Source organism: Pogonomyrmex barbatus, unplaced genomic scaffold, assembly GCF_055798465.1.
Source record: "Pogonomyrmex barbatus isolate J1 unplaced genomic scaffold, ASM5579846v1 scaffold2, whole genome shotgun sequence".
Lineage (NCBI taxonomy): Eukaryota > Metazoa > Arthropoda > Insecta > Hymenoptera > Formicidae > Pogonomyrmex > Pogonomyrmex barbatus.
In genome coordinates, this window is record NW_028297116.1 from 1,818,393 (window position 1) to 1,842,461 (window position 24,069).

Here is a 24,069-nt window from a genome sequence, read left to right on the forward strand (position 1 = left end):
GAGGGCGGCCCGAGCGATCGCGATTCAAACGTTCGTCCGTTTCGCGCGCGGGTCGATCATCGATCATCGGAATTCCCGTCCTCTCGACCCTCTCGACCGTCGCCGAGCCGTCCCGAGCCCGGCCGTTCCTTCTTCACGCGGTCTTCTAATCTAATCTCGGATCCGCGTCGAGGTCGGAGATCAAAAACGATCGAAGAGAGTCTCCGCCGACTCTCGATTTGGAAGACGCGGTGCGAAAAAAAGCGAGGAGGCGTCGACGAAACGCAGAGAGACACAGCATGCCCTAACCGCTTTCCCGTGGCGATGGCAGGTAAAAAAGGCATTTTTTCGAGAGCTTTTTTTCCCTCGATCAGCGGGCGCCGCGCGAGATTGATTATTTAAACGGTGGGGAGGGTGGCGAACGCGACTTATCGCCCCCGTTGCAAAATGGGTCGTCGACGCAATGCGGCACGTCGCCGCGCACCGCACATCCACACCCACACCCACACCCACATCCGTACGCACGTGTATGTACGTACGTGACCGAGGAAATCCTGAAAATCGAACAATTCCACCACCGACGCCATCTCCGGGCGCAAGCGACGCTCTGCGCGAAATTTTCACGAGGTGGATGAGACAAAGCCCGCCGAGGCGATCTATAGATCTTCCGGCGCATCGTCGTTGCCCTCGCCACCCTGCGAGTTAATTACATGTACGTAGCGATTCCGTTTCACGTTTTAGACACGTCGCGAGAGAGAGCTATTATTAATCATCCGCTATATATATATCCGCGAAATATTTGTCATTCTCTAATTAATGGATCCAGCATTATCGTCTGCCGAAAGAACGCAGAAACGCGAGATAGATTAGATATATTTTCCTCGGTCTCGCAATTTTGATTTTCGTCATGCAATTATTTTAAACTTACGCATCAGCCGCGCGCGATTTCAAAAGGCTGCGATTTTGCGATCGGCGATCGAAAAGGCGAGAGGGACGCGGCAAACGAATTTATACGAAGTTTATACGAAATCTCGTGGAGATGCCGCGTCTAAAGCAAACTCTACGAGCGTGGGGGAGCAGGAGGGGGACAGGGGGAGGACAGGGAGAGACGCGATCTGGACGGGGTAGATCATCGAGCGGCAGGTAATCGATACGTCGCAACAAATCGGAGTGACGTAATACACGCTCGCCCGGGGGCTGGGGTACCCTGCGTGCACATAGAAGGGAAGGTCTTGCGGCGAAAGATAACGCCACGCAAGATGCAGCGAGATATCAACAGGCAAGAAAAAAGAAAAGTCGGCGGACATGGTCCATCAGCCTCCCTTTCGATTCGCGGACGAATCTTTCGAGCCGCGTTATATCTACGATCGAAGATACAGCCGAAGCGACGGCGGCGACGACGACGATGGCGGCGAGGGTCGCTCCGACGAGGGGATAGGGTCGTTGGAAGGGTACCACGACGGTGTGAGGACGCGACGATAGGGAAGGGAGGGCTCGAACGAGCAAAGCACGCGAGGGTGGAGGGGCGGAGGGGATCCGTCGGGAGGGTGTATGAATCGTCGTGGAGCGAGCGGCGGGTGCGGATGGACAGACGGACGCAAACGCTGAAATCAGCTCGGGCGATCGATGCGATAAATGGATGCGTGCGATTGGTAGCCGGGAAAATCGATGATGAACACAGGGGGGCATACCCTACCTCTCTCTCTCTCTCTAACCGGCGAGAGCCGGCGAGCCGCGGCGCGTCGCGTCGCGCCGCGCCGCACCGCACCGCGCCGCACGGCGCGGAGAGGATGGAGTAAAGACCGAAATATCGATTTTTAGGCCCCTACACGGCGGTTCGTTCGATGCTCGTATCTGCCCCGTGCCCCCTGTCCTGTCCGCGCCAAGCGCCTTTCAAAACACCGACGACGCGCGCGAGCTACGCCGCGCTCGTACACGCAGCCTCGTTCCTCGTCGACGTTGCCGTTGTCCTCGTTGCGCTTCGTGACTCTCAAATCGGATTTATCGTCGTGCGAAAACCCGCGATTCTCAGATCGTCGCAGGAGTGGATCATCGAATCGTTACCGGTGCGCCGATGTTCTCAGGTAAATCGCGGCGACGGCGATAAAGACGACGTCTAGCCGAAGAGGAAGAGAGAGAGAGAGAGAGAAAAGAGAAAAAAAGAAAGAGGGTGCGAGCCGCGACGCATTCTCTTCCCTGTGGATGATTCACGAGCTACGTGTCGTGTACGACGCGATTCCTCGGGATGCCATGTCCAAGTGTTGCCGCGTGTGACCGCATATCCCCGAGCTCTGGCGGCACGCGGCGTCCCCGATGTCGGCATCAACGAGGAGGGTGCGAGCGAGGAATGTGCCGCCAAATGAATAACGTTTCGCGGCAGCGAGAGCGAGGAACGCCGCCGAGTAAACAACGTTTCGCGACGGCGAGCGGATCGGATCTTGCCTCCCGCGCGCCCCGAAATTAAATTCGCGATTTCGATGAACGGTCGCCGTCGCGCGGCGGCGGGAATCGCCGAAAGATCGGGGAATCGCGACCGCGACGGCAACGGGGGAGTGATACGCGCGCGAGTTATCACGTTGCGCGACTTATCGGCCTGCATTGATCTGTATACGGGCGGCGACGGCGAACAGCGACGGCGGAGCGGATCGTGCCGCAAACGCGTGATCGAGGGAGTACTTGACAGCTCGACTTCGCGAGACATAAGGGATTAATAAGGGATTCATCCCGCTAGCTCGACTAATATATCGAAAAAGTATTTGCCGTATTTCTTCGATCGCAATTTTAAGCGAATTCGATTTTTTTGCTGTTGTTGTTGTTGTTTTTTTTTTTTTTTTTTTTAATAACGCGAAGGTCTGCCGATTGATACAATCGTGATAAAAGATAAAATAGAAAGAGAAAGATTTGCGAGATCGGAGGATGAGATCATGGCGAGAGGGCGACGTATTAGCCTCTCACTACCACCTTTGCGGATGACTATCCGCAATCGCTAATCGCGGCGGTAGATCGATACGGATAAAAATGCGCAAGACGCCGAAGCCGACGGCCGGAAGAGATTTGTTGCTGCGCGATGTGTCCCGCCGAATTATATAATTTAATCATTTCGGTTCATTATCGCTTTATCGTGATTATACGTTGCGCAACAGGCTCATTATACGCGTTTGAAATTTCACAAAACGCTGTACAGGATTCTAGATCTCGTGATTCTTCATTCACGGAATTCATGTTGATGATCGCGCGTTTTCGATATCAAATCGATTAAACGACAAATATGTGCGTTTTAATTTTACATACGACTGCTTTCAATTTTGTATTAAATTGTAATAAAATAATCCGGCATTGCTTTCATCCGATACAGAAAAGATGGCTATCGCCGCCTCGGAGAACTATCAGCTCAAGTGGCACAGCTACGGGGCACACCTGCACAGCTCCGTCGCGACCCTGCTCCACTCGGAATCCTTCGCGGACGTTCTGCTGGCCACATCCTGTGGGCGACACGTGGCAGCCCATCGGTTCGTCCTTGCGGCCTGCTCGTCGTACCTCAGTCACATCTTTCAAACGTGCCACTTCGGCGCGAACTCCAACGCTCCGACAATTGTGGTCGGTAACCAAGTCCCTACTGCGTTTACTTTTCTTTTCAAATGCTTATTGTATCGAATTAATCGATTTAAAATAGCGTAATATAAAGAACATATGGATAATCGTCGTTTCATGCTTCAGGTGTTGCCTACCGAGATCGGATATCGTACGCTAAAAATCCTGATACAGTACATGTACAGCGGCGAAGCCACCGTTACGAACGACCAACTGGAGGGAGTTCTAAAGGCCGGTGATATCCTGCGTGTGCGTGGATTATGGAGATCGAATACTGGCAGCAGCAAGAAAGAGAACATACAGTCGAACAATCAGAAAATCGAACGCGACAAGCGGGAAACGTCGCAACTGGCCGGGCAAATACAGAAAATCAAATTGGTGCAACCTACCACGGAGAAGATAATTGAGAATGTGCAACAGGCGGCCACGGCTTGTCAAAATAACGTACAGCCCGCTAAGCCGATCGAGAGGAAGAGCACCGAGAAGATCGAAGAGAAAGCCAACGAATCTGAGAGCAAGAAAGTCTTGGAGGAGAAAAATAACGAACAGAACAAGAACAAGGAGAATCTTGAGACAAACGGGAAGAAAAAGAAAGCCGTTAACAGTGACGTTGAATCGAACAAATCGAAGAGCGAAGGTGGCGAAAACGTGAGCTAGTTTAGCTTTTTTTAAGTTTCGCAATAATGCAGTAAAAGAAGCAAGTTATTAACATTCTTTTTTTTTTTTAGACCGAACTAAATCTGGAGCTATTAGTGAAGGACGAGCCGATCGATTGGGAGGAGACGATCGATCCGTCGGAATCGCTTACGATAGACCATGAGATCGATATCAAACCGGTGCGTAAAATAAAAGTTACTACAGATAATCGGTACTCGTTTCTCACGAATACAACGAAGAAACAATAATGTTTTTCTTATTCTCCTCGCAGGAGATCGTACATAGCGCGGACGAGGATGGAGATATGGAGGAGGAGGAATATACACCATTGACATGCGACATGTGCAGTCAAACGTTTAACAGACCGTCGGATTGGGTGAGACATATAGAATTCACGCATGCTGACATGACGGAAAATCGGAGAAAGAAACGAAAGGTACCGTGTCGTGAATTTCTTACGACGTCATATATTATGTACGTGCATGCGGTAAGATGTGAAATGAGGAAAACACGGTAATTTTAGGATGACATAAACGATGACAGCAAAGACTTCCCGCCTCTCAAGTGCGATCTATGCGGCAACATGTATTCCACGCCGCAGGAATGGGTGCGTCACATACAAACGGAACACACGGAGGAGCAGTTGGCCTTAATGAACAACTCGGCGCCCCCGAAACCGAAAAGGGTTCACAATCACCAAAAGTTATGCAACATATGTCAAAAGGAATTCCCGAGTCACGCCTCGATGGTCATACACCAGAGAACGCATACGGGCGAGAAGCCATTCCTTTGCTCCTACTGTAAAAAGGGCTTCAACGTAAAGAGCAATCTGCTGAGGCATTTAAGGACACTGCATGATAAATACGTACATCCTAGCTTATATGGGAGTAACGGCAGCACGAACGCTTAAAGACCCTACACACACACACACACACACACACACATACACATACACGGACACACACATACACGTTTGTTTTGCATGGCGTCTCAGTCGTGGAGTAACTATACATATACACACAGTATCTTATGTATATTCAATATTATGACTATGTAGACTGAATGCGTAAAACGTATAAAATGCCAAATCAGAGCACATGACGATGAACATAACCGACTCAAGATCTGTGTGAATCTCCACCGAGAGAAAGCATAACTGAGCGCATTTTAAAAATTCACAATGCATATTGGAGAGAAATCTATATAAACTATTTTTTCTAAAGGATAGTTATCGCATTCTTTATACGATAATCTTCTTTTTAATAATGTGTAAAAATATAGCTCCTCTCTCGTTAAATAATTTTTAATTGAGTTGAAATGAAAAAGCAATATCAGGGTCTTAATACCAAAGAGGCTGATTAATATTGCCAAATGTCTCATTTGAATATTTTAAACTTTCTTTTCTTCCCCGTAGTGCACATATAAAAAAAACATTATTTTAAAAGAATTTTATTTAGGAACGAAGAGGACAATTGCTGAATGACTTTACTATTTATAGAGATCTGTCGAGGAATGCTTGTGTGTAAAATAATCCTATAATATAAATCAATATTTAACGATTAATTATTAACTTAATTATTTAGAGTAATTATATGATAAATCCAAATTATGTAAGATTTAACTGTATACTACTTCTAGGCTATTCCATCCATGATAGCCCTCTTATTCCCTGAGCTCGTAAGCTAATTATGTATTTTTATATTAAAGTAGCGTATACACACAAATGTATAAGAAATAAGATACTTACATTAAGTAAAACTTGAAATTTCGATCTAGGCTAGGTATATAAGAGTAATATATAACATTCAAAAATTTATCAAATTTTTTGAAAATATATTGAGTTCTTCTTACATATTAAAAAAAGAACAATGCGATATTATCAAAATACTGTCACAGTCTCTGGAACATAAATAATGTGAATATTGATTAAGAGGATGACACCATTTTGCTATACTAATCATCGTGTCACTCTACTATAAATTTAGTGTCAATTCTGCATTACGCTAGCACTGTGACGAGCCAAATAACTTTTAAATGTAAAATTAAAATAATATATTACCTTAAAAGTACCTCTAACTTTGCCTTACTTGTACCTCGAATGAACGGATATTTAATTTTTTTCGATTAGTAGAATACATGTATGGTATCACCTCTTCGAAATTTTGTCAAACCGATTGAACATTTTCTATTAAAATAAATATGACGATATCTAACGCATAATGGGACAGATGTTCCAAAACAGTGATGTAATATAATATCGTCAATTACAATTCAGCGTATATGAGTTCTATTTTTGTCGATGCTTTAGTTTTCTTCCTCGTCGTCGATCTTGGGTGCCAGGTAATACCTGATGTGTCCAATATCGCCGATCTTATATTCACATACTAAAGGTACATCGTCGGACATAGACAGTTGAACTTGATTGCAAAGAGGGCCAGCTTTCACGAAACAATTCAGATAACGACAAGAAAACGTTAGCTTTACTGGTTCTTGCATGTTAACTATTACCGCTTCCTCTTCCTTATCCGCATCCGCAGTCTGTGCTAATTTGATATTGGCTATAAAAGAAATAGAAGCAACATGTAAGTCATTCGTATGACATGTACATAATACAGTATCCCAAAAGAAATTACCCACTTTTTATTTTAAATAAATTTTAAATATTCTGCATATTTATAAACACTAATTTTAATTTTTGATTAAATCTGTGTACAAATGTATGCTTGTTGTATACAAATTTATTTGATACTTAAATATCTTCTGATGGTAAGTATACCTCGCGAAATGTAAACAAGAGTATAACATAACATGACCTCTGCTTAAAAGACTAGAAAAATAAACATTTTAAATATATTTTCAGTTTGCACGCTTTTAACTCTATTCTTACAGTTAGTTTCTATCCGTCGCTGATATAAAATAGAAAATCTCTCAGTGTTGAAGAAAATATTAATCATGGAGTTTTCATTTTATTTTAATAATGTAAGTAAAAAAAACAATTATATATTATTATTTATATTTTAAGAAGTCGTGTGTGTGTGTATATATATATATATATATATATATATATATATATATATATATATATATATATATATGGTAAATTTACCTGAACCATAATCGCCAGACGCACTGAATTTTATACCTTCCTTAGTACAAGCAAAAGTTATAGATTCTCCAAATTGACTCAGATCTCTGCATATGCGGGTAAATTCCGCAGATGGCATTTTTACGACGCACGAGTATGAAGTCTCCTATAAAACAATAACATAACATTACATAATAAGAATAAAATTTCATATTGACTTATTTTTAAAAGTGAGCCTCTCACAGGTATGCCCAAATGTTCCTGATCCATATTGATCAGCTTCATCTCGTATTCGGCCAACTTTTCCTTGTTTGGTGACTCGAATATAAAAACGATAGACTCGGGATTGTCCCATGCTCTGAGTGTCACCGTGTCTTCTGCACCAGCACATCGTAGAATCTTTGACATACTAAGAACGCATTTTGTGATTGATTCTTATCATACGATAATTGACTTGCGTTAAATACTAATTTACTGACTCTATCTGTTGTTTATCTTTTTAAATCTCATGAAAAATCTATTTCATTTTAAAAAGGAAAACGTGTAAAGTAAGCCAAAAGAAATATATATATATATATATATATATATACAAAGTTGTCACCTTAAAAAATTAGTGTTTTGTCAGAGATTAATTTAAAAAAAAAGCCATGGAAAAAGGTACACGATAATTCAGTTTATTTATTGACATATTTAATACCTTGTTAATGTGTTCTGTCATGAAAATAAAATCTATTATTAAAGATTCTTTCTCCAAGCCGGAAAAGACAAAATTGACTTCTTTACACTACTTGTTTAATTAAAAAAAGATTAAAATTCGAAATAATTAGCCAAAAATTTATCTGAAAAATCGGAGAGATGCCAACCGTGAATGTATCATCTCTTTGTTGGAGAGAACCGAGTCCCCTCTATGAGCGTATAACCTTCAAATCATCTCACCAACTGATGCTCATCCCCATCGACAGGTTTCGATCGCAACGATATTTGTCGAAACCGTCGCTCCTGAGATTCAACGAGACCAGAGAAACGTGCGCGTTGTCCATCGCCTGGAGTTGAATCCCCGAGTCGGAACATTCGAAAGTTGCTTCGGTCAGGAGATCCTTCACCGCGTCCAACACTTTCTTCAGGATCGCGCTCTGTACCAAGCGTGCCTCGAACATCGTGTCGTTGTTTTTACGTGCGTTAATAATCCGTCAACGTTCTCGAATACTATGTGTAGAAAAATGCGATTCGTAGTAGAAGGCACGGCGCTAAAAAAATGTCCGAAGCAACAATATATTCTTCGCGGCTTCTCCGGAGAACGGTCCCGCGCTTTTGTTGCCGGTCTTGGACAGGCGGAAATAGATGGCATTCTTGAATTACTTCGGGAATATATCCGGTATTCAAACGCAACATATTAATTATGCATAAATTATGTACGAGAAGGAACGGATATTTTACGATTATATCTGAAAAGAAGTAGCATTAGCATTTATTTCTACCAAATAAATTAATGTCAATTTTGGTTTAATTTACTTTTTATCTTTTTTTTTAATTTTATGAATTAGAAAGAAAAAAATTAAATTAAGATTAATTTACATTGACAGAAATAATTGTTATAACAAACTTTTGATATAACAAACTTGCAATTATCCGACTGATTTCAATTCGTAGATTCGTAATTATGGATAAAAATTATGCCGATCGCGAGTTTCTTGATTTTCGTTGCGGAAAAAAGAATTATCTAGTAAAATGTCGCATAGACGAAATTGATTTACTACGGACGAATAAATTGATTTACTACAACAAATACATAAAATAATAACTTTATTGTGATACAATAGAGTTTACATAATTATACACTTAAGCATTCATTAAAATTCACCGGAAGAAATAATAATTACAAAATGCTTAAATATGGCTCTAAAATTACTTACGCTACTATGAATTTAATTATATGCAGTCTCATTTGTTTATATTACGCAGCTATTAATATTTACACATTACATATAGAATATATTTCATAAAAAGAATTGGGTCAGAGCGTGATGGCATGTATTGAAATGATATTTCATTCAGTGTTTCAGGAAATCGATATCGCCTGTCATATTCTCCAATTCGATAAACATTTCGTCAAGATGCTGAAATAAGAAAATATATTAAACATTTATGTTTAAAACAAAACATTTTAAATATGTACAAAATAACAGCAACATAAATAATTTTCTTGAATTTATATATAAATTCAAAAAATAAGTTTATTAGATAGATCAAAGATTCTGCCTTATTGAGGACTTACTTGTCAGTATTCTATTCTCTTGTTGAATATATAAACGCGGCTTATATAGTTTATAAAATAATTAATGTGTGTCTATTATTATATGCAAATACTTACATCTGATGGTTCTTCATTAGTTCGTGCTGTTCCCGATGATTTAATCCCAAAAACTATATTTCCATCATCGTCAACTTTCTCATCATCCTCTTCGACTTCTTCCTCACTGTTATCTTCATCATTATCGGTATCATCCGGTTCCTCGACATTATTATCATCGTCGTCATCGTCGTCGTCGTCGTCATCGTCGTCGTCGTCTTCATCATCATCATCATCATCATCATCATCATCATCATCATCATCATCATCATTATCATCGTCGTCGTCGTCGTCATCGTCATCGTCGTCATCATCAACGTCTGATTGCATGTTACTCATGTCCATATCATCATAATCCATAGGTTCCTCTTTGATCTGCGTAAGTATCATTGTTTCTTCAACGGTATCAGCTTGGGTTGGTCGTAATGGTGAAGCATCCGATATTGAAGATATCTGAGAAGACTGTGACGTCTATACAAATAAAAAGTATTACTAATAATTTTTTAGAATAGTTATTAATAAACAGATTATACACACATCAAATGATTTTACAAGGCTTATCTTTAAAAAATCAAATACAATGACATATATTTAAATGACATATATTTAAATTTTCTAACAAAAGAAATGGATTTATATACACAATAATACAATATTATGTAACATAACAATAATTGATTTTACATCTATTACCCAAGGTTGTTCTTCCTGTGCTGTTTTAGATGACATGATTGAAGTTGACAATTCAGAAAAATAAGAGTTTGTATTTTCCTTAACTTGTGAAACTGATTTGCATTGTGCTTTATTGGAATTATCTTGCAATCTTGCTTCTATACTATTTTTATCTTGATTTGTTGATTTATTTGCGTGATCGATTTTATTTTTCTTTAATTCATCAGTGTTATTTTCTTCTTCCTTCAGTTTGTTAACATTAAGCTCCAGTTCAGCGTGATTCATATTCCGTTCTTTTTTTATTTGTGCAGCATTATTTAGCTCCTCTTTAACATTTTTAACGTCAGGTTTAGGTTCATCGGAAAGACAAGTATTACCTCTCTTCCGTCGAAATCTGACATTAATACATCTCTTATCCCACATTAAACCATATGCTTGTTTGTAATCCGATATTGCGTCATCTACGCTATTATATCTCATAAGAATATTTCTGCAATAAAATAAGAAAAATAATAGAAATAATAAAAACAATATTATAATCAAAAGACCATTAAAATTAAATACAAAACATACAAGATATCTGCAACTCACCGTGTATTCTTCATCTTTCGAGTCTCTTCATCTTGTGCCTTTGGAAATTTACTTTTTATTTCGCTTGTTTTAACAAATTCGGGTAAATTTCCTATAAATAAAGTATAAGGATCTATCTCTTCGGGATTATCTTCATCTCTTAATGACTTTTTCTCGACTTTCAAGCGTCCCACACCAAACTCAATTTTCTCCAATTCTTTTATAGCTTCATCAATATTCACATCTTCTGCCATTTGAATAAAGCAATATCTTGGCCCACACGGATTTTGAAAATGTATGTTTAATATGTCAGGATGAAACTTGCTAACAATATCTTTATTCAGATCTGTATCCGGAAACTTAATTATTAAGCTCTGCGCGTTAACTTTATTCTTCATATTGTATTCATTTTCAATCTTCAGAGCTCTCTCCGCATCTTCTCTACTCCATGGTTTGTTAACATAGTTTTGTGACATTGATTTCCTTTGTTTATTCTTCTTTACTACCTTCTCCTGTATTAAATTTTATCAGATTATCACATTATCCATTTATAGTAAACATATATGCTACATGAAACACATTTGCTATTGGACTTACAATTTTCACATCCTGATCTTCTGTTTCCTCGCCATACCTGTTGTTTGTGATTCCTGATGGTATGGAAGGTATAGGACGATTAGGCAGAGGAACATGAGAGGTTACATGATTTATTAAAGTGTCATTCGCTGTTGCAGTATAATTATTTCGTCGCCACTCTAATCCGAGATTACCCGCCAATGTTGCACCAAAATATGCAGTTTGATCAAATTGGCCCTGTGACTGTCCATATCGTACTAATCTTCTATTTTTACGGTGAAAATTATTTCTCTGGACGTACATATTGCTCCTATTGTGAAACCTTTCGCGACGTATGTAGTTACCTCTTAGAGGAATTTCTCTCTGGATTGTATTAGTGATATCGTGAGGAGTTGGAGGTGGCAATGGAGACGTTTGTGGTGTTATCCACTGCCATGGGGTATGTGCGTGCGTCCACGCCTGAATAGGAGTTACTTGGGAAGGCACTGGTCCAAATACATGTGGCGGAGGTGGGACTCCACTTGGTGGTGGAGGCATAGGGGGTAAGGGTGGCTGTCCAGGTAAAGGTTGAGCGATAGTGGAGGGTGTAGACGATGATGATGAATAATTAGCGTACGAAGATGCATCGTATCCAAAATTGATAGACTCTTGTTTAAAAAAGGCCCGTTTGCTTTCACTGTTTTCTTCGGGTACCTAAAGATCAAGGAATTATGAATTAAAACGAAGCGTGCGTATTGTGATTCATGAATTTCACGACGTGTACGATCGGGCGCCACTTCGTCAGAACGGTGATCGTTCTGTCGTGCAAACAACATCGATGCAATCGAGTATGTAAATATTGTTTACCATTGATAAATTTAACCTAAAATATTATTACAAAACGAGGAAAAAAAGTGGAGTACGTATCATCGATCATGCTAAGAATGATGTGAAAAAGATGTAATTTGAACATTACCATACGTTTCATGCTGCTAGATTCGACGAGATTCGTTTTACAGGGTAGCAACATTTCCTGACTTACAACGTAAACACATTATAGCGCGAGCACGAGTGACAAGCGTAGCCACAAAAAAGCCGCCAGGGATGCCAACTCACACACACACGCGCGCGCGCGCGCGCCCGTAGTTTTGACGGTTTTTGCAAATATAAATTATTGAATATACAAAAGGAGAAATGAATTTTTCAATTTATGGATAGACATATAAAAAAAATTCTTACTTGTAGAATATTTACTGTTTTATTTTCATAATATATAACAAGCACTCACATAATCTTGTAATTATAATTGATATCAATTTGGAGTCATAATTATGAACGAGATACCAATCGTAATCTTTCGTATGGCTGATTTTGCACGTGTAAAAAAAAAGGGGTTATTAAATAAATTAACACATATACACAGACACAAACAGATTGAGTAGTACGAAAATTACATAAAATAATAACTTTAATAATACAATATAGCTTACATAATTATGCACTTAAACACATAGTGTTCATTAAAATTCACTGGGAGAAATAATAATTACAAAATGCTTAAATATTCTATAGTTCTACACAACTGCTTACATCGATATATTTAAACACTTGCAGTCTTATTTATTTATATTACGCAATTGTTAATTTATACATATATGTTTATAAATTAAATTTTGTAAAAAAAATTTGAATTTGTGAATGACCCGAGCACTATTGATTAGTAAAATATTGACCAGACATTAGTCAATGTTGGTCATACTTGGTTGATGATTTGCCAATCATAATATATATATATAATGATTGGCAAATCATCAGCCGATGTATGAAATATATATATATATATATATATATATACATTTATATATCATAAATATATATATATATATATTTCAAGAATATGCTGCTTGAGCAGTATCAAAACATAATATAAATTAATGTTTCAAGAAACCGATATCATTTGTCATGTTCTCCAATTCGCTGAACATTTCATCAAGATGCTGAAATAAGAAAGTCAATATCAAATATTTAAGTCTTAAGCAAATCGTTAGAAATTTATAGAAAGATTTCAAATAAATAATTAATCTTAACTTGATTAACTGTTAAACTTACGTCTGATGGTTCGTCTTCGTCATTCCGTGTGGTTATTGATGGTTTTCTGCTAAACGCTATATTTCCATCACTATCAATGTCTTCGTCTTCATCGTCTTCTTCACACACACAGTTTTCCTCATTATTATCCTCATCATCGTCAGTATCGTCTTGTTCCTCGACATCGTCGTCATCGTCGTCATCATCATCGTCATCATCCTCGTCGGACTGCGTATTACACATGTCCGTATCATCGTAATCCATAGGTTCTTCTTTGATCTGTGTGAGCATCATTGTTTCCTCGACAGGATCAGTTTGAGCTGGACACGATGATTGGTTTTCCAATGTCGAAGGTATTTGAGAAGGCTGTAACATATGAATAAAATTATTAACTTTTCTGGACAATCGTAATGTATAAATCACACAAAACACAGTTTTACAATGTTTATAAAGTCTAATATACTGAAATATATATGAAATATATTTAAATCATTTTGGGACAACGCGTGGCTCTGCATAAAAATAATCGAGTCTCGAATTTTGAATCTTTCTTTATAAAAAGTTGATTGGAGAATAGAGAAATTGGAGAATAGAGAGCTAAAAATAAAAATGAAGAAAAACTTATTATATAATAATAATAAGTCACCTATTTCAGGGATCTATAATATAAATAATTTTTAATATTAACAATATAAATAATTTTTCCTTCTGATGTAACATAGAAATTAGCTTCTTATACGCAATTGCACACAATAACACTAATTCTATATTTATTACCCAAGATAGTTGTTGTTTTATTGTCGTATCTAATGTGACTGAAGTTGGTAATGCGGAGGAATGCGAATTTGTATTTTCCAGAACTCGCGAGACTGATTTGCTTTGTGCTTTACTGGAATTATCTTGCAAACGTGCTTCCACATTATTGATATTTTGATTTGCTGATTGTTTATCCGCGTGACTAACTTTATCTTCTTTTGTTTGATCGATGCCATTTTCTTCTTCTTTCAATTTATTACCACTGAGTTTAGGTTCATTATGATTCATATTTTCTTTTTTTACTTGTATAGCATTATTTGGCTCCTCTTTAACTTTTTTAACATCAGGTTTAAGTTCTTCTGGAAGGTAAGCGTTACCTTCCTTTCGTCTAAATTTAACGATAATACTTCTTGTGTCCCACATTAAACCATATGCTTTTTTGTAATCTGCTATTGCATCGTCTACACTGTTATATCTCATAAAAGCAAATCTGTATGATAAAATAAAATATTATAAATTTAAAAATGAAAAAAATGAAATAAGAAATTATAATTTCTTATATTAACTAATAAATTCTTATATTAATATTATAATTATAACTAACTGTGTATTTTTCAGCTTCCGTGCCCTCGATACATCTACACGTGCTTTCGGAAATTTGCTTTTTATTTCGTTCGCTTTAACGAATGTGGGCAAATTTCCTATGTATAAGTTGTAAGGATTTATATCTTCGGGTTTTGTATTTCGAACATCCTCGTTTCTTACCGCTTTTTTCTCAACTTTCAAATATCCTGTACCAAATTTAATTTTTTCCAATTCTTTTATAGCTTCGTCAATATTCACACTCTTCGCCATTTGAATGAAGCAATACCTCGGTCCACTTGGATTTTGAAAATGTATATTTCGTATACCAGGATGAAATAATCTAACAATATCCTTATTCAAATCTGGGTCGGGAAACTTAATTATTAGGCTCTGTGCATTAACTTTATTCTTCATATTATATTCATTTTCAGTCATCAAAGCTCTCTCGGCGTCTTCCCTATTCCATGGTTTACTAGGATAACTTTGAGACATGGGCTTCCTTTGTTTATTCTTTTTTACTACTTTTTCCTAAAAAAATTTATTATATTAGATATCCTTGTAACAAAGATATAATACTTGAATTATATTCTCTAGTACAATTTTCACATCCTGATCCTCCGTCTCCTCGCCATGCCTGTTACTCACGATTCCTGATGGAATAGAAGGTATAGGATGATTGGATAAAGGAACGGTCATGTGGCTTATTATAGCATCATTCGCTACTGTGTTATAATTATTCCTCTGCCATTCCAACCCAAGACTGCCCGTTAATGTTGCACCAAAATATGTATTTTGATCAAACTGACTCTGTGACTGTCCAAAACGCATGGGCCTTTTATTTTTACGGTGAAAATTATTTCTCTGAACATACATGTTGTTTCTATTGTGAATAAACCTTTCGTGACGTACATAATTGCCCCTTAACGGCATCTCTCTCTGAATCGTATTAGTGATTTCACGAGGAGTTGGAGGTGGCAAAGGGGATGCTTGCGGTGTTATCCACGGCCATGGGGTAGGTGGGTGTGTCCATGCCTGAATAGGAGTTACTTGGGAAGGCACTGGTCCAAATACGTGTGGTGGAGGTGGGACTCCACTTGGCGGTGGCATAGGAGGCAAGGGTGGTTGTCCAGGTAGAGGTTGAGCGATAGTGGAAGGTGTGGATGATGATGATGAATAATTCGTAGTATATGACGAGGCATCGTATCCAAAGTTGATGGACTCTTGGCTGATGAAGGTTCGTTTGCTTTCACTGTTTTCCTCGGGTATCTGAAAATCAAAGAATTATGAATTAAAACAGAACGTGCACGGTGCGATTCGTGAATTTTGCGATGTGTACGATCGGGCGCTGCTTCATCGGAGCGGTAATCGTTCTGTCGCACGAGCAACGTCCATACAATCGTGTACGTAAATAATGTTTAGTATTGACAAATTAACCTAGAATAACCTAGAAAATTGTCACAAACAAGAAAAAAACAAGAAAAAAAAGATATAAAGTGTCCGCAATTGTCATCATAGAGAATGGTGGACATAACTTGATCATTACCGTGCGCTTCATCCCGTCGGATTCGACGTGACTCGTTCTTATAAAATAGCAGCGTTTCCCGAGTTACAACGTAAACACATCGTAACGTGACCATGAGTGACAGCGAACAATAGTGACAAGCGTAGCCACGAGAAAGATGCCAGGGATGCCAACTATCATTACGCGCGCACAGGATGATACGCTGCGTTCAGCAGAGAAAGCAGATCAGTGAGCATTAAGTGATTCTTTATGATTGGTTTCTACACTAACATTCAACGAAGATCTAAAGGCAAGGACCAATCACATTGAAAAATCACTGAGCGCTTACTGATCTACTTTCTCTGCTGAACGCAGTCATTTTTGCGGTAGAAAATAAATAAACGGGATCCGACCCGATCGATTCGACTCTGACGATCTGACGACATGAATTATTACGCAATCGGTTGTTATATCCGAGAACGCGGGATAATTGCGTCGTCCGTGTTCACATAGGGACGCGTTCCTATTTTACTCCTTTTTTTTTTTTCTAGTTATCGATCCGCATAGCGACGCGCACACGTGATGATACGAGCGCGTTTATGGCATTCAAACACAAGCGAGAAAATCCTTCTCGGGCCGTTGAGTGGTTCGGACGTTTTTTGTCCCCACAAAAATTTTTTTGGTATTGCGTCATCACTTGCTTTTTTGATTCTGCTCACACATTTTTCGAATTGAATCGTGGCCTGTATTGACAGCGCCGTAAGACAGCTTCGGCCAAGAATAGGAATAAGAAGAAGAAGAAGAAACACAAGCGAGACGCGTGAACGAACTGCGGGAAGAATCGCGCGATCGATGGACGCCGGTGGACTCGATCGAATTGTACATACGTTTTCGTATAACAAGTTGTCCTCTTCGCTATTGTCACATTTGATGAATCGCGAACCCGATCGGAAGACCATGCACACACGCGCGTATTTTGTTGCAGTACGAGGTGCGTTACATATCTCTTGCACGTGTGATCGATTGTCGGATTTAAATTCATACTTCGATCGAGAACTGGAACTTACATCCGTGTTTCTATGTGCGCGATTTCTGTCTATCAAAATTAATACTTATTAATTTTAATTTCCAGGTTTAATTAATTTTTTTAGCCTCTTTATTTTATGTTTAGTTATACTAAGGGTAGATTAATCTCGGTTTGATTTACTCTCTTCGTAAAAAATTTTTCATATATATATATATATATATATATATATATATATATATATATAATTACATACGATTATAATTACATATAACTGTGTATTACCACTTTATATATGATTATATATTATATTATATTTTTGTATATATTATATGTATATAGCACCTTTTATATATATATATATATATATATATATATATATATATATATATATAAAGTTGTATATAATTATATCTAATTATATATGGAAAATTTTTTCCGAATCGGGCTTTATCTTTTTCAATTCTTAGAATTAAAAGAAAGTAAAAAGTAAATTAAACTAACGATGAGATTAATTTTACATTCATAAAAATGGACGTAAGTTACAAATTATTTCAATTTTTATCAACATACATGCAATGTATGATATTTTCAAACCTGTTACTAAAGTCCTAAAAGATATATGAAAAGATAAGATTATGAAATTATTACAGAATGAATTTCAATCGGAATTTTATCTTTAGAAAGATAAAAAGAAAAATAAAGTAAATAGCATTTAGGAAATAAATGAACAATTCTGTTTGAATTGATTTTATACGTGTCGATCTTACTGAAAATTCCTACCGTTTGACAATCACATAATTAAAAAGATTAAAAGTATAAGATTCATTTGTCCAATAGAATTTTATATTTTCATCATTGTATAACACTTGTTTGCTTAAATAAATTGCAATTTTAAGTCGGATTTAAGGTTAAAATATTTTAGATTTAAAATATTTTAGGTTAAAATATTTTATATGAATCAAGCAAATTAAAAAGTTTATAGATTAATTGGGGTTAACATCAATTGACCTTGTTAATACGATTGACCTTAAAGATCCATTTGTTTTAATCGTACATTTTTATAGTTTTAGCATTTTTAAGCTACGTCTTTATAAGATCGTCTTAAGTCGATTTTAAAATGATTTTAAATCCGAAGTGAAACCCAATAAAATAACCGATAACATCTCAAAATCATAATTAAAAATAATTTTGACTAAATTCTAATTAATTAATTTATATTTATTTTTATTAATGTAAATTAACTTTTACTTCGATTTAATTTATTTTTAATCTTTTTTTAATTTTAAAAGTTAGGAAACGATAAAGGTAAATTAAATCGAGATTAAAATTAATAGTCATTAATCGACTATTAAGCTTCAAATAATACATCAAATAATACGTTATATTAATTACTTTTGTAACACAGATAAAATATTATTGTTTTTCTTATTGTATTTTGTTATAATTTTTTGTTATAATTTTTTTATGTTATTGAATTTTTTATTACTCGATATATAGAAAGAGAAAGAGACTTTCAAAAACAAATTGGGAATTTTGGCGCGTCCATAGTGTGGTGCAAGAGTGCGTTCAGAAATAACACCTGAATACACTCAGCTATTATTTTATCCTTGTTTAACATTTGATAAAAAACAAGGATGAAATGATATATCCAGTATTTCTTCCCTAACCCAGAAAACGGCGAAACGGGAAAGTTACCGCTGTAGTATTCGCGTCTCGTGGCGTCTCACCGGTCTCGCCGAGTCTACCCGAAGGAAAGACGAATCAGACGGCGAGGGGCGGGAGGGGGGGGGGAGGTACGAGCAGATGCCCTCACTGCTAGTTCGCGGCTTTCAGGAAGCGAGCGTGCATATTGGAGTGACATGGCTACGAATATCTCAGAGGAAATCGAGGTATTTCATTGCGCGTGAACGCGACGGATCGTGATGTTGCGCGAAAACGCCAACCCCGTCCGCGAATCGCGGCGAGACGGAATTCTGTCCCGCTTCACGACAACGGCAATTCCTCCTATCGCGATCCTTTCCATATCCTTCTCCCTCCGCGTCCTCCTTCCTCTTCCTCCATCACGTTACCGAATGTCGTGTATCCTAGAGTTTTCACGACGCTTTTATGCTCATGAACAAAAAAAAAATAAAAAGGAGTATCTCGCCGTGGCACCGTCGCCCATGTCGATCTATAAATAATCGGCGTTACCGGAAACGCAACGCGGCGTCCGCGAAGGATGGCGTTATAGGATCGCGACCGGCGTGACAATGCGTGCGACGGCACACACGATCTGTCTCGTATAGGTTAACACGACCACGCGTAAGGTCGCTCACAGCTCCAGAATTAACGCGGATGCGGAAAAATCCCACGCGATTTTCCACGATTTTCCACGAATCGATTAAACAACGACGTAAACTCATCTTTTTCTCAGGAAATCGATCGAAAGCAGAATACGGAAGTGGCGAATATCAGTGAATTTCCACCCGAATTCCTGATTAAACATCCATTGCAAAATACCTGGACTTTATGGTATTATGAACCCGATAGGAATAAAACATGGGAAGAGAGTCAAAGGGAAATCACAAGCTTTGATACAGCTGAGGATTTCTGGAGGTAACTGTTTTCTTCTTTTTAATCTTTTTTTTTCTTAGTATGTAAAAAAAAAAACATTGTGAAATACGAATTACAGCGAAAAAAATTTTTTGTTATATGCAGCTTGTACAATCACATAAAGACAGCCTCCGAGTTAAGGCAAGGTAGTGACTATAGCATGTTTAAGCAAGGAATTCGGCCTATGTGGGAAGATGATCAGAATAAATGTGGTGGACGATGGTTAATAAATCTGGAAAAGAAGCAAAGAGCTACGGATCTAGACAATTTTTGGTTAGAAATTCTTCTCTGTATGATTGGGGAAGCCTTCAATGAATATTCCGATGATGTCTGTGGAGCTGTAGTAAATGTTAGGACGAAAGGAGACAAACTTGGTGTATGGACTTCAAATGCGGACTGTGCGGATAGTGTAATGGAAATTGGGTAAGGATTCGAAAAATATTCCTTTTTCTGTTGAATTTTATTAAATTTGTCTATACATGACACTTTTCCATTTTAGTCGCAAACTAAAGGAAAGATTAAGGATCACATCTAAAACAACTATGGGATATCAAGTACATAGAGATACTATGGTCAAAGCCGGCAGTCAAACAAAAAATACTTATACACTTTAAATATAGCTACATTCATAATATCATCCCTGAGTTGTTCATTAAAATATATTAACGTCAAAAAAAATCGCCAGATCAGATATTAATCGTATAATTGTTTGGAAGTATCTCTTTGCATTATGTTGAAAAAAGCATTAAATTTTGTTATTCAAAAGCATGTTATATCATCGTTGTAGTTCTGTTTTCATATTAACAGCAAAAACTAAGTAAAAAATCAATAAATCGTATATTAAAGTAAAATAAATTGATATATTATTAATATAGATAATATATTATTAATATAGGAATTTAATTTAAAGCACATGAAGTATATATAGTTTACAAACATAATTTATGAAAGATACGCGCAGGCTGCTGTATTTTTCCGTGGCTAACACAATTGTACGATTAGGATAAATTTATATGCTTAGATGTAAATTTTTGTGCAACTTTATTTTTCAAATAAATTCTTATAATACAGGTAGTAAGATAAATTACAATTATATTCAAGAATTTCTTATACACAAAAGTATACTGGCATATGCTTACTACTTTTATTTATATTACCTAAGATTATATATTGATTTATCAATCATATATTGTCGAAACTTTTTCATTTCTAATTAAATTACATTTAATATCACATTTAATATAACTAGAATAAATATTAAAATCTTTAAAAAGAATAAATCTTAATGAAAAATCTTGTATCAATATATATCATAGATACTCTTTTTTCAATATTAATTCCTCTACAAGTTCCTTGAGATCTCTCCGTCTTCCTTTTTCTAAAGCGCGTATTAAATTTATAGCCCATTGTTCTGTATCAGATTGTGACATATAAATTTTCAAAATCTACAAATAAACCATTTCAACGTCAAATTCAGTCCAAATTTTAATTTTAAATATATCTAGCTATATATACATATATACATACATATATATGTGTATGATTTTCATTACAAATATGTGATCTTACCTCGTAGCTTTGCTCCTTTAAATCATAAGGATATTTACTTTGTACAGCATCGATTTCACATTCTCTAATACCTAAATGTCTAGCTACATCACGCCAAGATCGACCCAATCTGTCCTTGATTTGTAACAATACTAAAAAAAATATGTATATAAGAAAAAATAAAAATATAAATCATAAAATATTGAAAATACCTGTTTCTTGCAAAGATTTTTTCTTATCAAGATTATTTTGGTCTTCTTGTTCAGGATTATGTGATGGCGTTGTGCTATTTTTGAATACATTAGCTGAACTTCCTATCGATGTCTGAGATAAATTATTCATAGAAATATCTGCAGGTTCACAGCTTGTTGATTCTGATACTAAAAATGATGCCAAAGATATTAAAAAATAATTTATTAGCTTATATTATCAAATCATTTATACCAAGTAATAGCAAAGTATAAACTAATTATAAACTATAAACTAAAGGGATATATTTTCAGAGATCTTTACTTTTACATCATTCCTATTTTTAATTGTATTAATTACATATTAATATATATGAACTAAATCTTTTTAACAGATTTGTTCAAATAAAATAAATTTTAAAGTATGCAATTAAAAAATACTCACTTTCATTTCTTTGATACATATAACATGAAGGCAATAATGGTGTAGCTGATAACCAATTTTCATAATCAAATAATTTGCTTTCCAAATCAGGAAGACAGATATATTTTTTTGATATATACCACAGTGGTTCTATATTGCTATAACTGATAAGATCCCGCTTTTCCAATAGTCTTATAAACATTTTGAGATCCTTTATTTGACTTAATTTACGTTTCGAATCAATCTCATGTGCATAATTGAGTTTTAGTTCATCCAAGACATTATCGTTGATAAAAGGTTCAGCTATTCTAAGAAAATCTTGACGAAGCAGACTATATTTTTCCAGCATTTTGTTTTTGAATAAATTCAAGATTCAATTTGTCAAATTTGATCTCTGTGAAATATATATATATATATAAATATAAGCATACAATTAAAAAAAAATACATTAAACAGATATCATTATATGCCTAATATTTACGTTAAACATGCACAATTGTGGCTTTGTCACAAATTTTACAAACATTATATATTATGTATTTTTATACTTTGTCTTCCTTAAAACTTACTAAACTGCTTAATTCTAATACAAGTCATACATTTCACAGTTAATTTGCTTACAAAATATTATTTATCAAATAAATAACTTATGTTTTTAATAAAATATACAATGCTTATGATATAATTACGTAAAACATGATTCTTCTTCTTCTATTTTGTTTGTACTTAATTGTCCTGGCAAGAACAATATGGTTAATTTCAAAAGTTAAAAATAGCAAATAACTCAATATAGATATCAAAACGATATCAAGGAACAAAACAGAAAAATAAAAGCATAATCGCCAATTTCAAAATTATGCAAGACGAAAAAAATACGGACTCCACCCGAAAGTTTCTAACAGAATCATAAAAAATGATTGTGAAATTTAAAATCATATAAACTCAAAAAAAAAAACCGGGAAGTCCAAAAAGAAATCAGTAGAAATTCCTATATATTCCTCAAACACGTTTATTTTGTCCTGTTTTTGCATTCATAAAACCATCTTTTTCATTCTTTCAGAGAGCTCTTTCATATTTTCTGCGCTTTCAGCTCTTTTTACACTCGAGTTCATTCCTTGTTCACAGTACGAAATATCCACGTGATCATGGAAAATGAAAAGAAAGTGCAATATCTTATCGTTGATACAAGCGCTTTCATAAAGAATGCTGCGCTGCAGGTAATTATTATTTAAGAAGAATTTAAGAATATAAATATATACATATAAATATGCAAATATTTTCAATTTTGAGGTTATATGTACAAATTTTGTGTTTTGTAAAAAAACTTCTAATCAATATATAATTTTAAATTATAATTAATTATATTATCTTCTCTTTCTAGTGAAATTTTAATAATTTTTATAAAAAAAATTTATTTTTACAGGATATCGGAGTTAATATTTTGACTGAACAAGCTGTCGTCGATGAAATCACAAGCAAAAGGCAATTGAGAAGATTGGTTGTATTACCATATGACTTAAAAGTTCAGGAGGTTTTCACTGAAAATATTAAATTTGGTAAGCAAATCTCTCAACATCTTTGACATAATGATATGCTTGAATATGATATGTGATTGTGTATAGCATATGATCATTATAATCAATCATTTTCTTATTTCAAATATTTCTTTTAGAGTTTTAGACAATTTATTGTCATTGTGAGAAATGAAAACATCTTGTGTATCATACGTGCATGAAAATTGAAGTTATACATATACACTAATACTTATTTCTGTTATTAATATTAATATTTTTAATATATTTACAGTAACAGAATTTTCAAAGAAAAGTGGTGATTATACCAGTCTATCTGCTACTGACATTAAAGTAATTGCACTCACTTACCAGTTGGAAAAAGAGAAA

At 36.1% G+C, this 24,069-nt stretch overlaps 7 protein-coding genes across 15 annotated transcripts in view; 3 read left to right on the forward strand and 4 right to left on the reverse strand.

Annotated features, from left to right (window-relative positions):
* The first annotated feature begins 167 nt into the window (after nucleotides 1-167).
* LOC105430423 (uncharacterized) lies at nucleotides 168-6,296 on the forward strand. 4 transcript variants are annotated; one of them, XM_011643974.3, is made up of 6 exons: nucleotides 168-310; nucleotides 3,335-3,576; nucleotides 3,697-4,218; nucleotides 4,299-4,406; nucleotides 4,499-4,663; nucleotides 4,751-6,296. In XM_011643974.3, the coding sequence occupies exons 1-6, from the start codon at nucleotides 304-306 to the stop codon at nucleotides 5,135-5,137; spliced, it is 1,431 nt and encodes a 476-aa protein (XP_011642276.1). In that variant the 5' UTR covers nucleotides 168-303; the 3' UTR covers nucleotides 5,138-6,296. The 4 variants fall into 4 exon arrangements, with proteins under 4 accessions (XP_011642276.1, XP_088932913.1, XP_088932914.1 ...); XM_089076787.1 differs by lacking the exon at nucleotides 168-310 and adding an exon at nucleotides 1,687-2,063; XM_089076788.1 differs by lacking the exon at nucleotides 168-310 and adding an exon at nucleotides 2,092-2,731.
* Nucleotides 6,040-8,640, reverse strand: PCNA (Proliferating cell nuclear antigen). Its single transcript, XM_011643976.3, has 4 exons — nucleotides 8,249-8,640; nucleotides 7,556-7,721; nucleotides 7,334-7,478; nucleotides 6,040-6,785 (listed from the first exon to the last, which is right to left on the reverse strand). The coding sequence occupies exons 1-4, from the start codon at nucleotides 8,467-8,469 to the stop codon at nucleotides 6,532-6,534; spliced, it is 786 nt and encodes a 261-aa protein (XP_011642278.1). The 5' UTR covers nucleotides 8,470-8,640; the 3' UTR covers nucleotides 6,040-6,531.
* On the forward strand, nucleotides 7,086-21,316 carry eIF4E4 (eukaryotic translation initiation factor 4E4). Of its 2 annotated transcripts, none has more exons than XM_089076807.1 (4): nucleotides 7,086-7,206; nucleotides 19,830-20,011; nucleotides 20,114-20,431; nucleotides 20,508-21,316. In XM_089076807.1, the coding sequence occupies exons 1-4, from the start codon at nucleotides 7,180-7,182 to the stop codon at nucleotides 20,620-20,622; spliced, it is 642 nt and encodes a 213-aa protein (XP_088932933.1). In that variant the 5' UTR covers nucleotides 7,086-7,179; the 3' UTR covers nucleotides 20,623-21,316. The 2 variants fall into 2 exon arrangements, with proteins under 2 accessions (XP_088932933.1, XP_011642272.1); XM_011643970.3 differs by lacking the exon at nucleotides 7,086-7,206 and adding an exon at nucleotides 19,154-19,305.
* Nucleotides 9,099-12,562, reverse strand: LOC105430421 (uncharacterized). Of its 2 annotated transcripts, none has more exons than XM_025219116.2 (6): nucleotides 12,436-12,562; nucleotides 11,502-12,173; nucleotides 10,926-11,416; nucleotides 10,356-10,824; nucleotides 9,684-10,133; nucleotides 9,099-9,429 (listed from the first exon to the last, which is right to left on the reverse strand). In XM_025219116.2, exons 1-6 carry the CDS (start codon nucleotides 12,487-12,489, stop codon nucleotides 9,364-9,366), a joined length of 2,202 nt encoding a protein of 733 aa, XP_025074901.2. In that variant the 5' UTR covers nucleotides 12,490-12,562; the 3' UTR covers nucleotides 9,099-9,363. The 2 variants fall into 2 exon arrangements, with proteins under 2 accessions (XP_025074901.2, XP_088932893.1); XM_089076767.1 differs by having other exon boundaries at nucleotides 10,347-10,824.
* LOC105430422 (uncharacterized) lies at nucleotides 12,910-17,445 on the reverse strand. 2 transcript variants are annotated; one of them, XM_089076772.1, is made up of 6 exons: nucleotides 17,277-17,445; nucleotides 15,486-16,154; nucleotides 14,908-15,416; nucleotides 14,325-14,793; nucleotides 13,569-13,913; nucleotides 12,910-13,456 (listed from the first exon to the last, which is right to left on the reverse strand). In XM_089076772.1, exons 1-6 carry the CDS (start codon nucleotides 17,346-17,348, stop codon nucleotides 13,391-13,393), a joined length of 2,130 nt encoding a protein of 709 aa, XP_088932898.1. In that variant the 5' UTR covers nucleotides 17,349-17,445; the 3' UTR covers nucleotides 12,910-13,390. The 2 variants fall into 2 exon arrangements, with proteins under 2 accessions (XP_088932898.1, XP_011642275.3); XM_011643973.3 differs by lacking the exon at nucleotides 17,277-17,445 and adding an exon at nucleotides 16,432-16,591.
* On the reverse strand, nucleotides 21,033-23,175 carry Fadd (fas-associated death domain protein). Of its 3 annotated transcripts, none has more exons than XM_011643969.2 (5): nucleotides 22,738-23,175; nucleotides 22,190-22,562; nucleotides 21,769-21,936; nucleotides 21,578-21,708; nucleotides 21,033-21,453 (listed from the first exon to the last, which is right to left on the reverse strand). In XM_011643969.2, exons 2-5 carry the CDS (start codon nucleotides 22,515-22,517, stop codon nucleotides 21,319-21,321), a joined length of 762 nt encoding a protein of 253 aa, XP_011642271.2. In that variant the 5' UTR covers nucleotides 22,518-22,562; nucleotides 22,738-23,175; the 3' UTR covers nucleotides 21,033-21,318. The 3 variants fall into 3 exon arrangements, with proteins under 3 accessions (XP_011642271.2, XP_011642269.2, XP_088932928.1); XM_011643967.3 differs by having other exon boundaries at nucleotides 22,858-23,174; XM_089076802.1 differs by having other exon boundaries at nucleotides 22,650-22,802.
* Nucleotides 23,176-23,229: 54 nt separating this feature from the next.
* LOC105430418 (RNA-binding protein NOB1) overlaps nucleotides 23,230-24,069 on the forward strand; it is a 2,301-nt gene continuing 1,461 nt past the window's right edge. Inside the window, exons 1-3 of the mRNA XM_089076024.1 lie at nucleotides 23,230-23,385; nucleotides 23,592-23,724; nucleotides 23,975-24,069. Of these exons, the coding sequence (XP_088932150.1) occupies nucleotides 23,314-23,385; nucleotides 23,592-23,724; nucleotides 23,975-24,069 (300 nt within the window). The 5' untranslated portion in view covers nucleotides 23,230-23,313. The remainder of the gene's footprint in view (nucleotides 23,386-23,591; nucleotides 23,725-23,974) is intronic.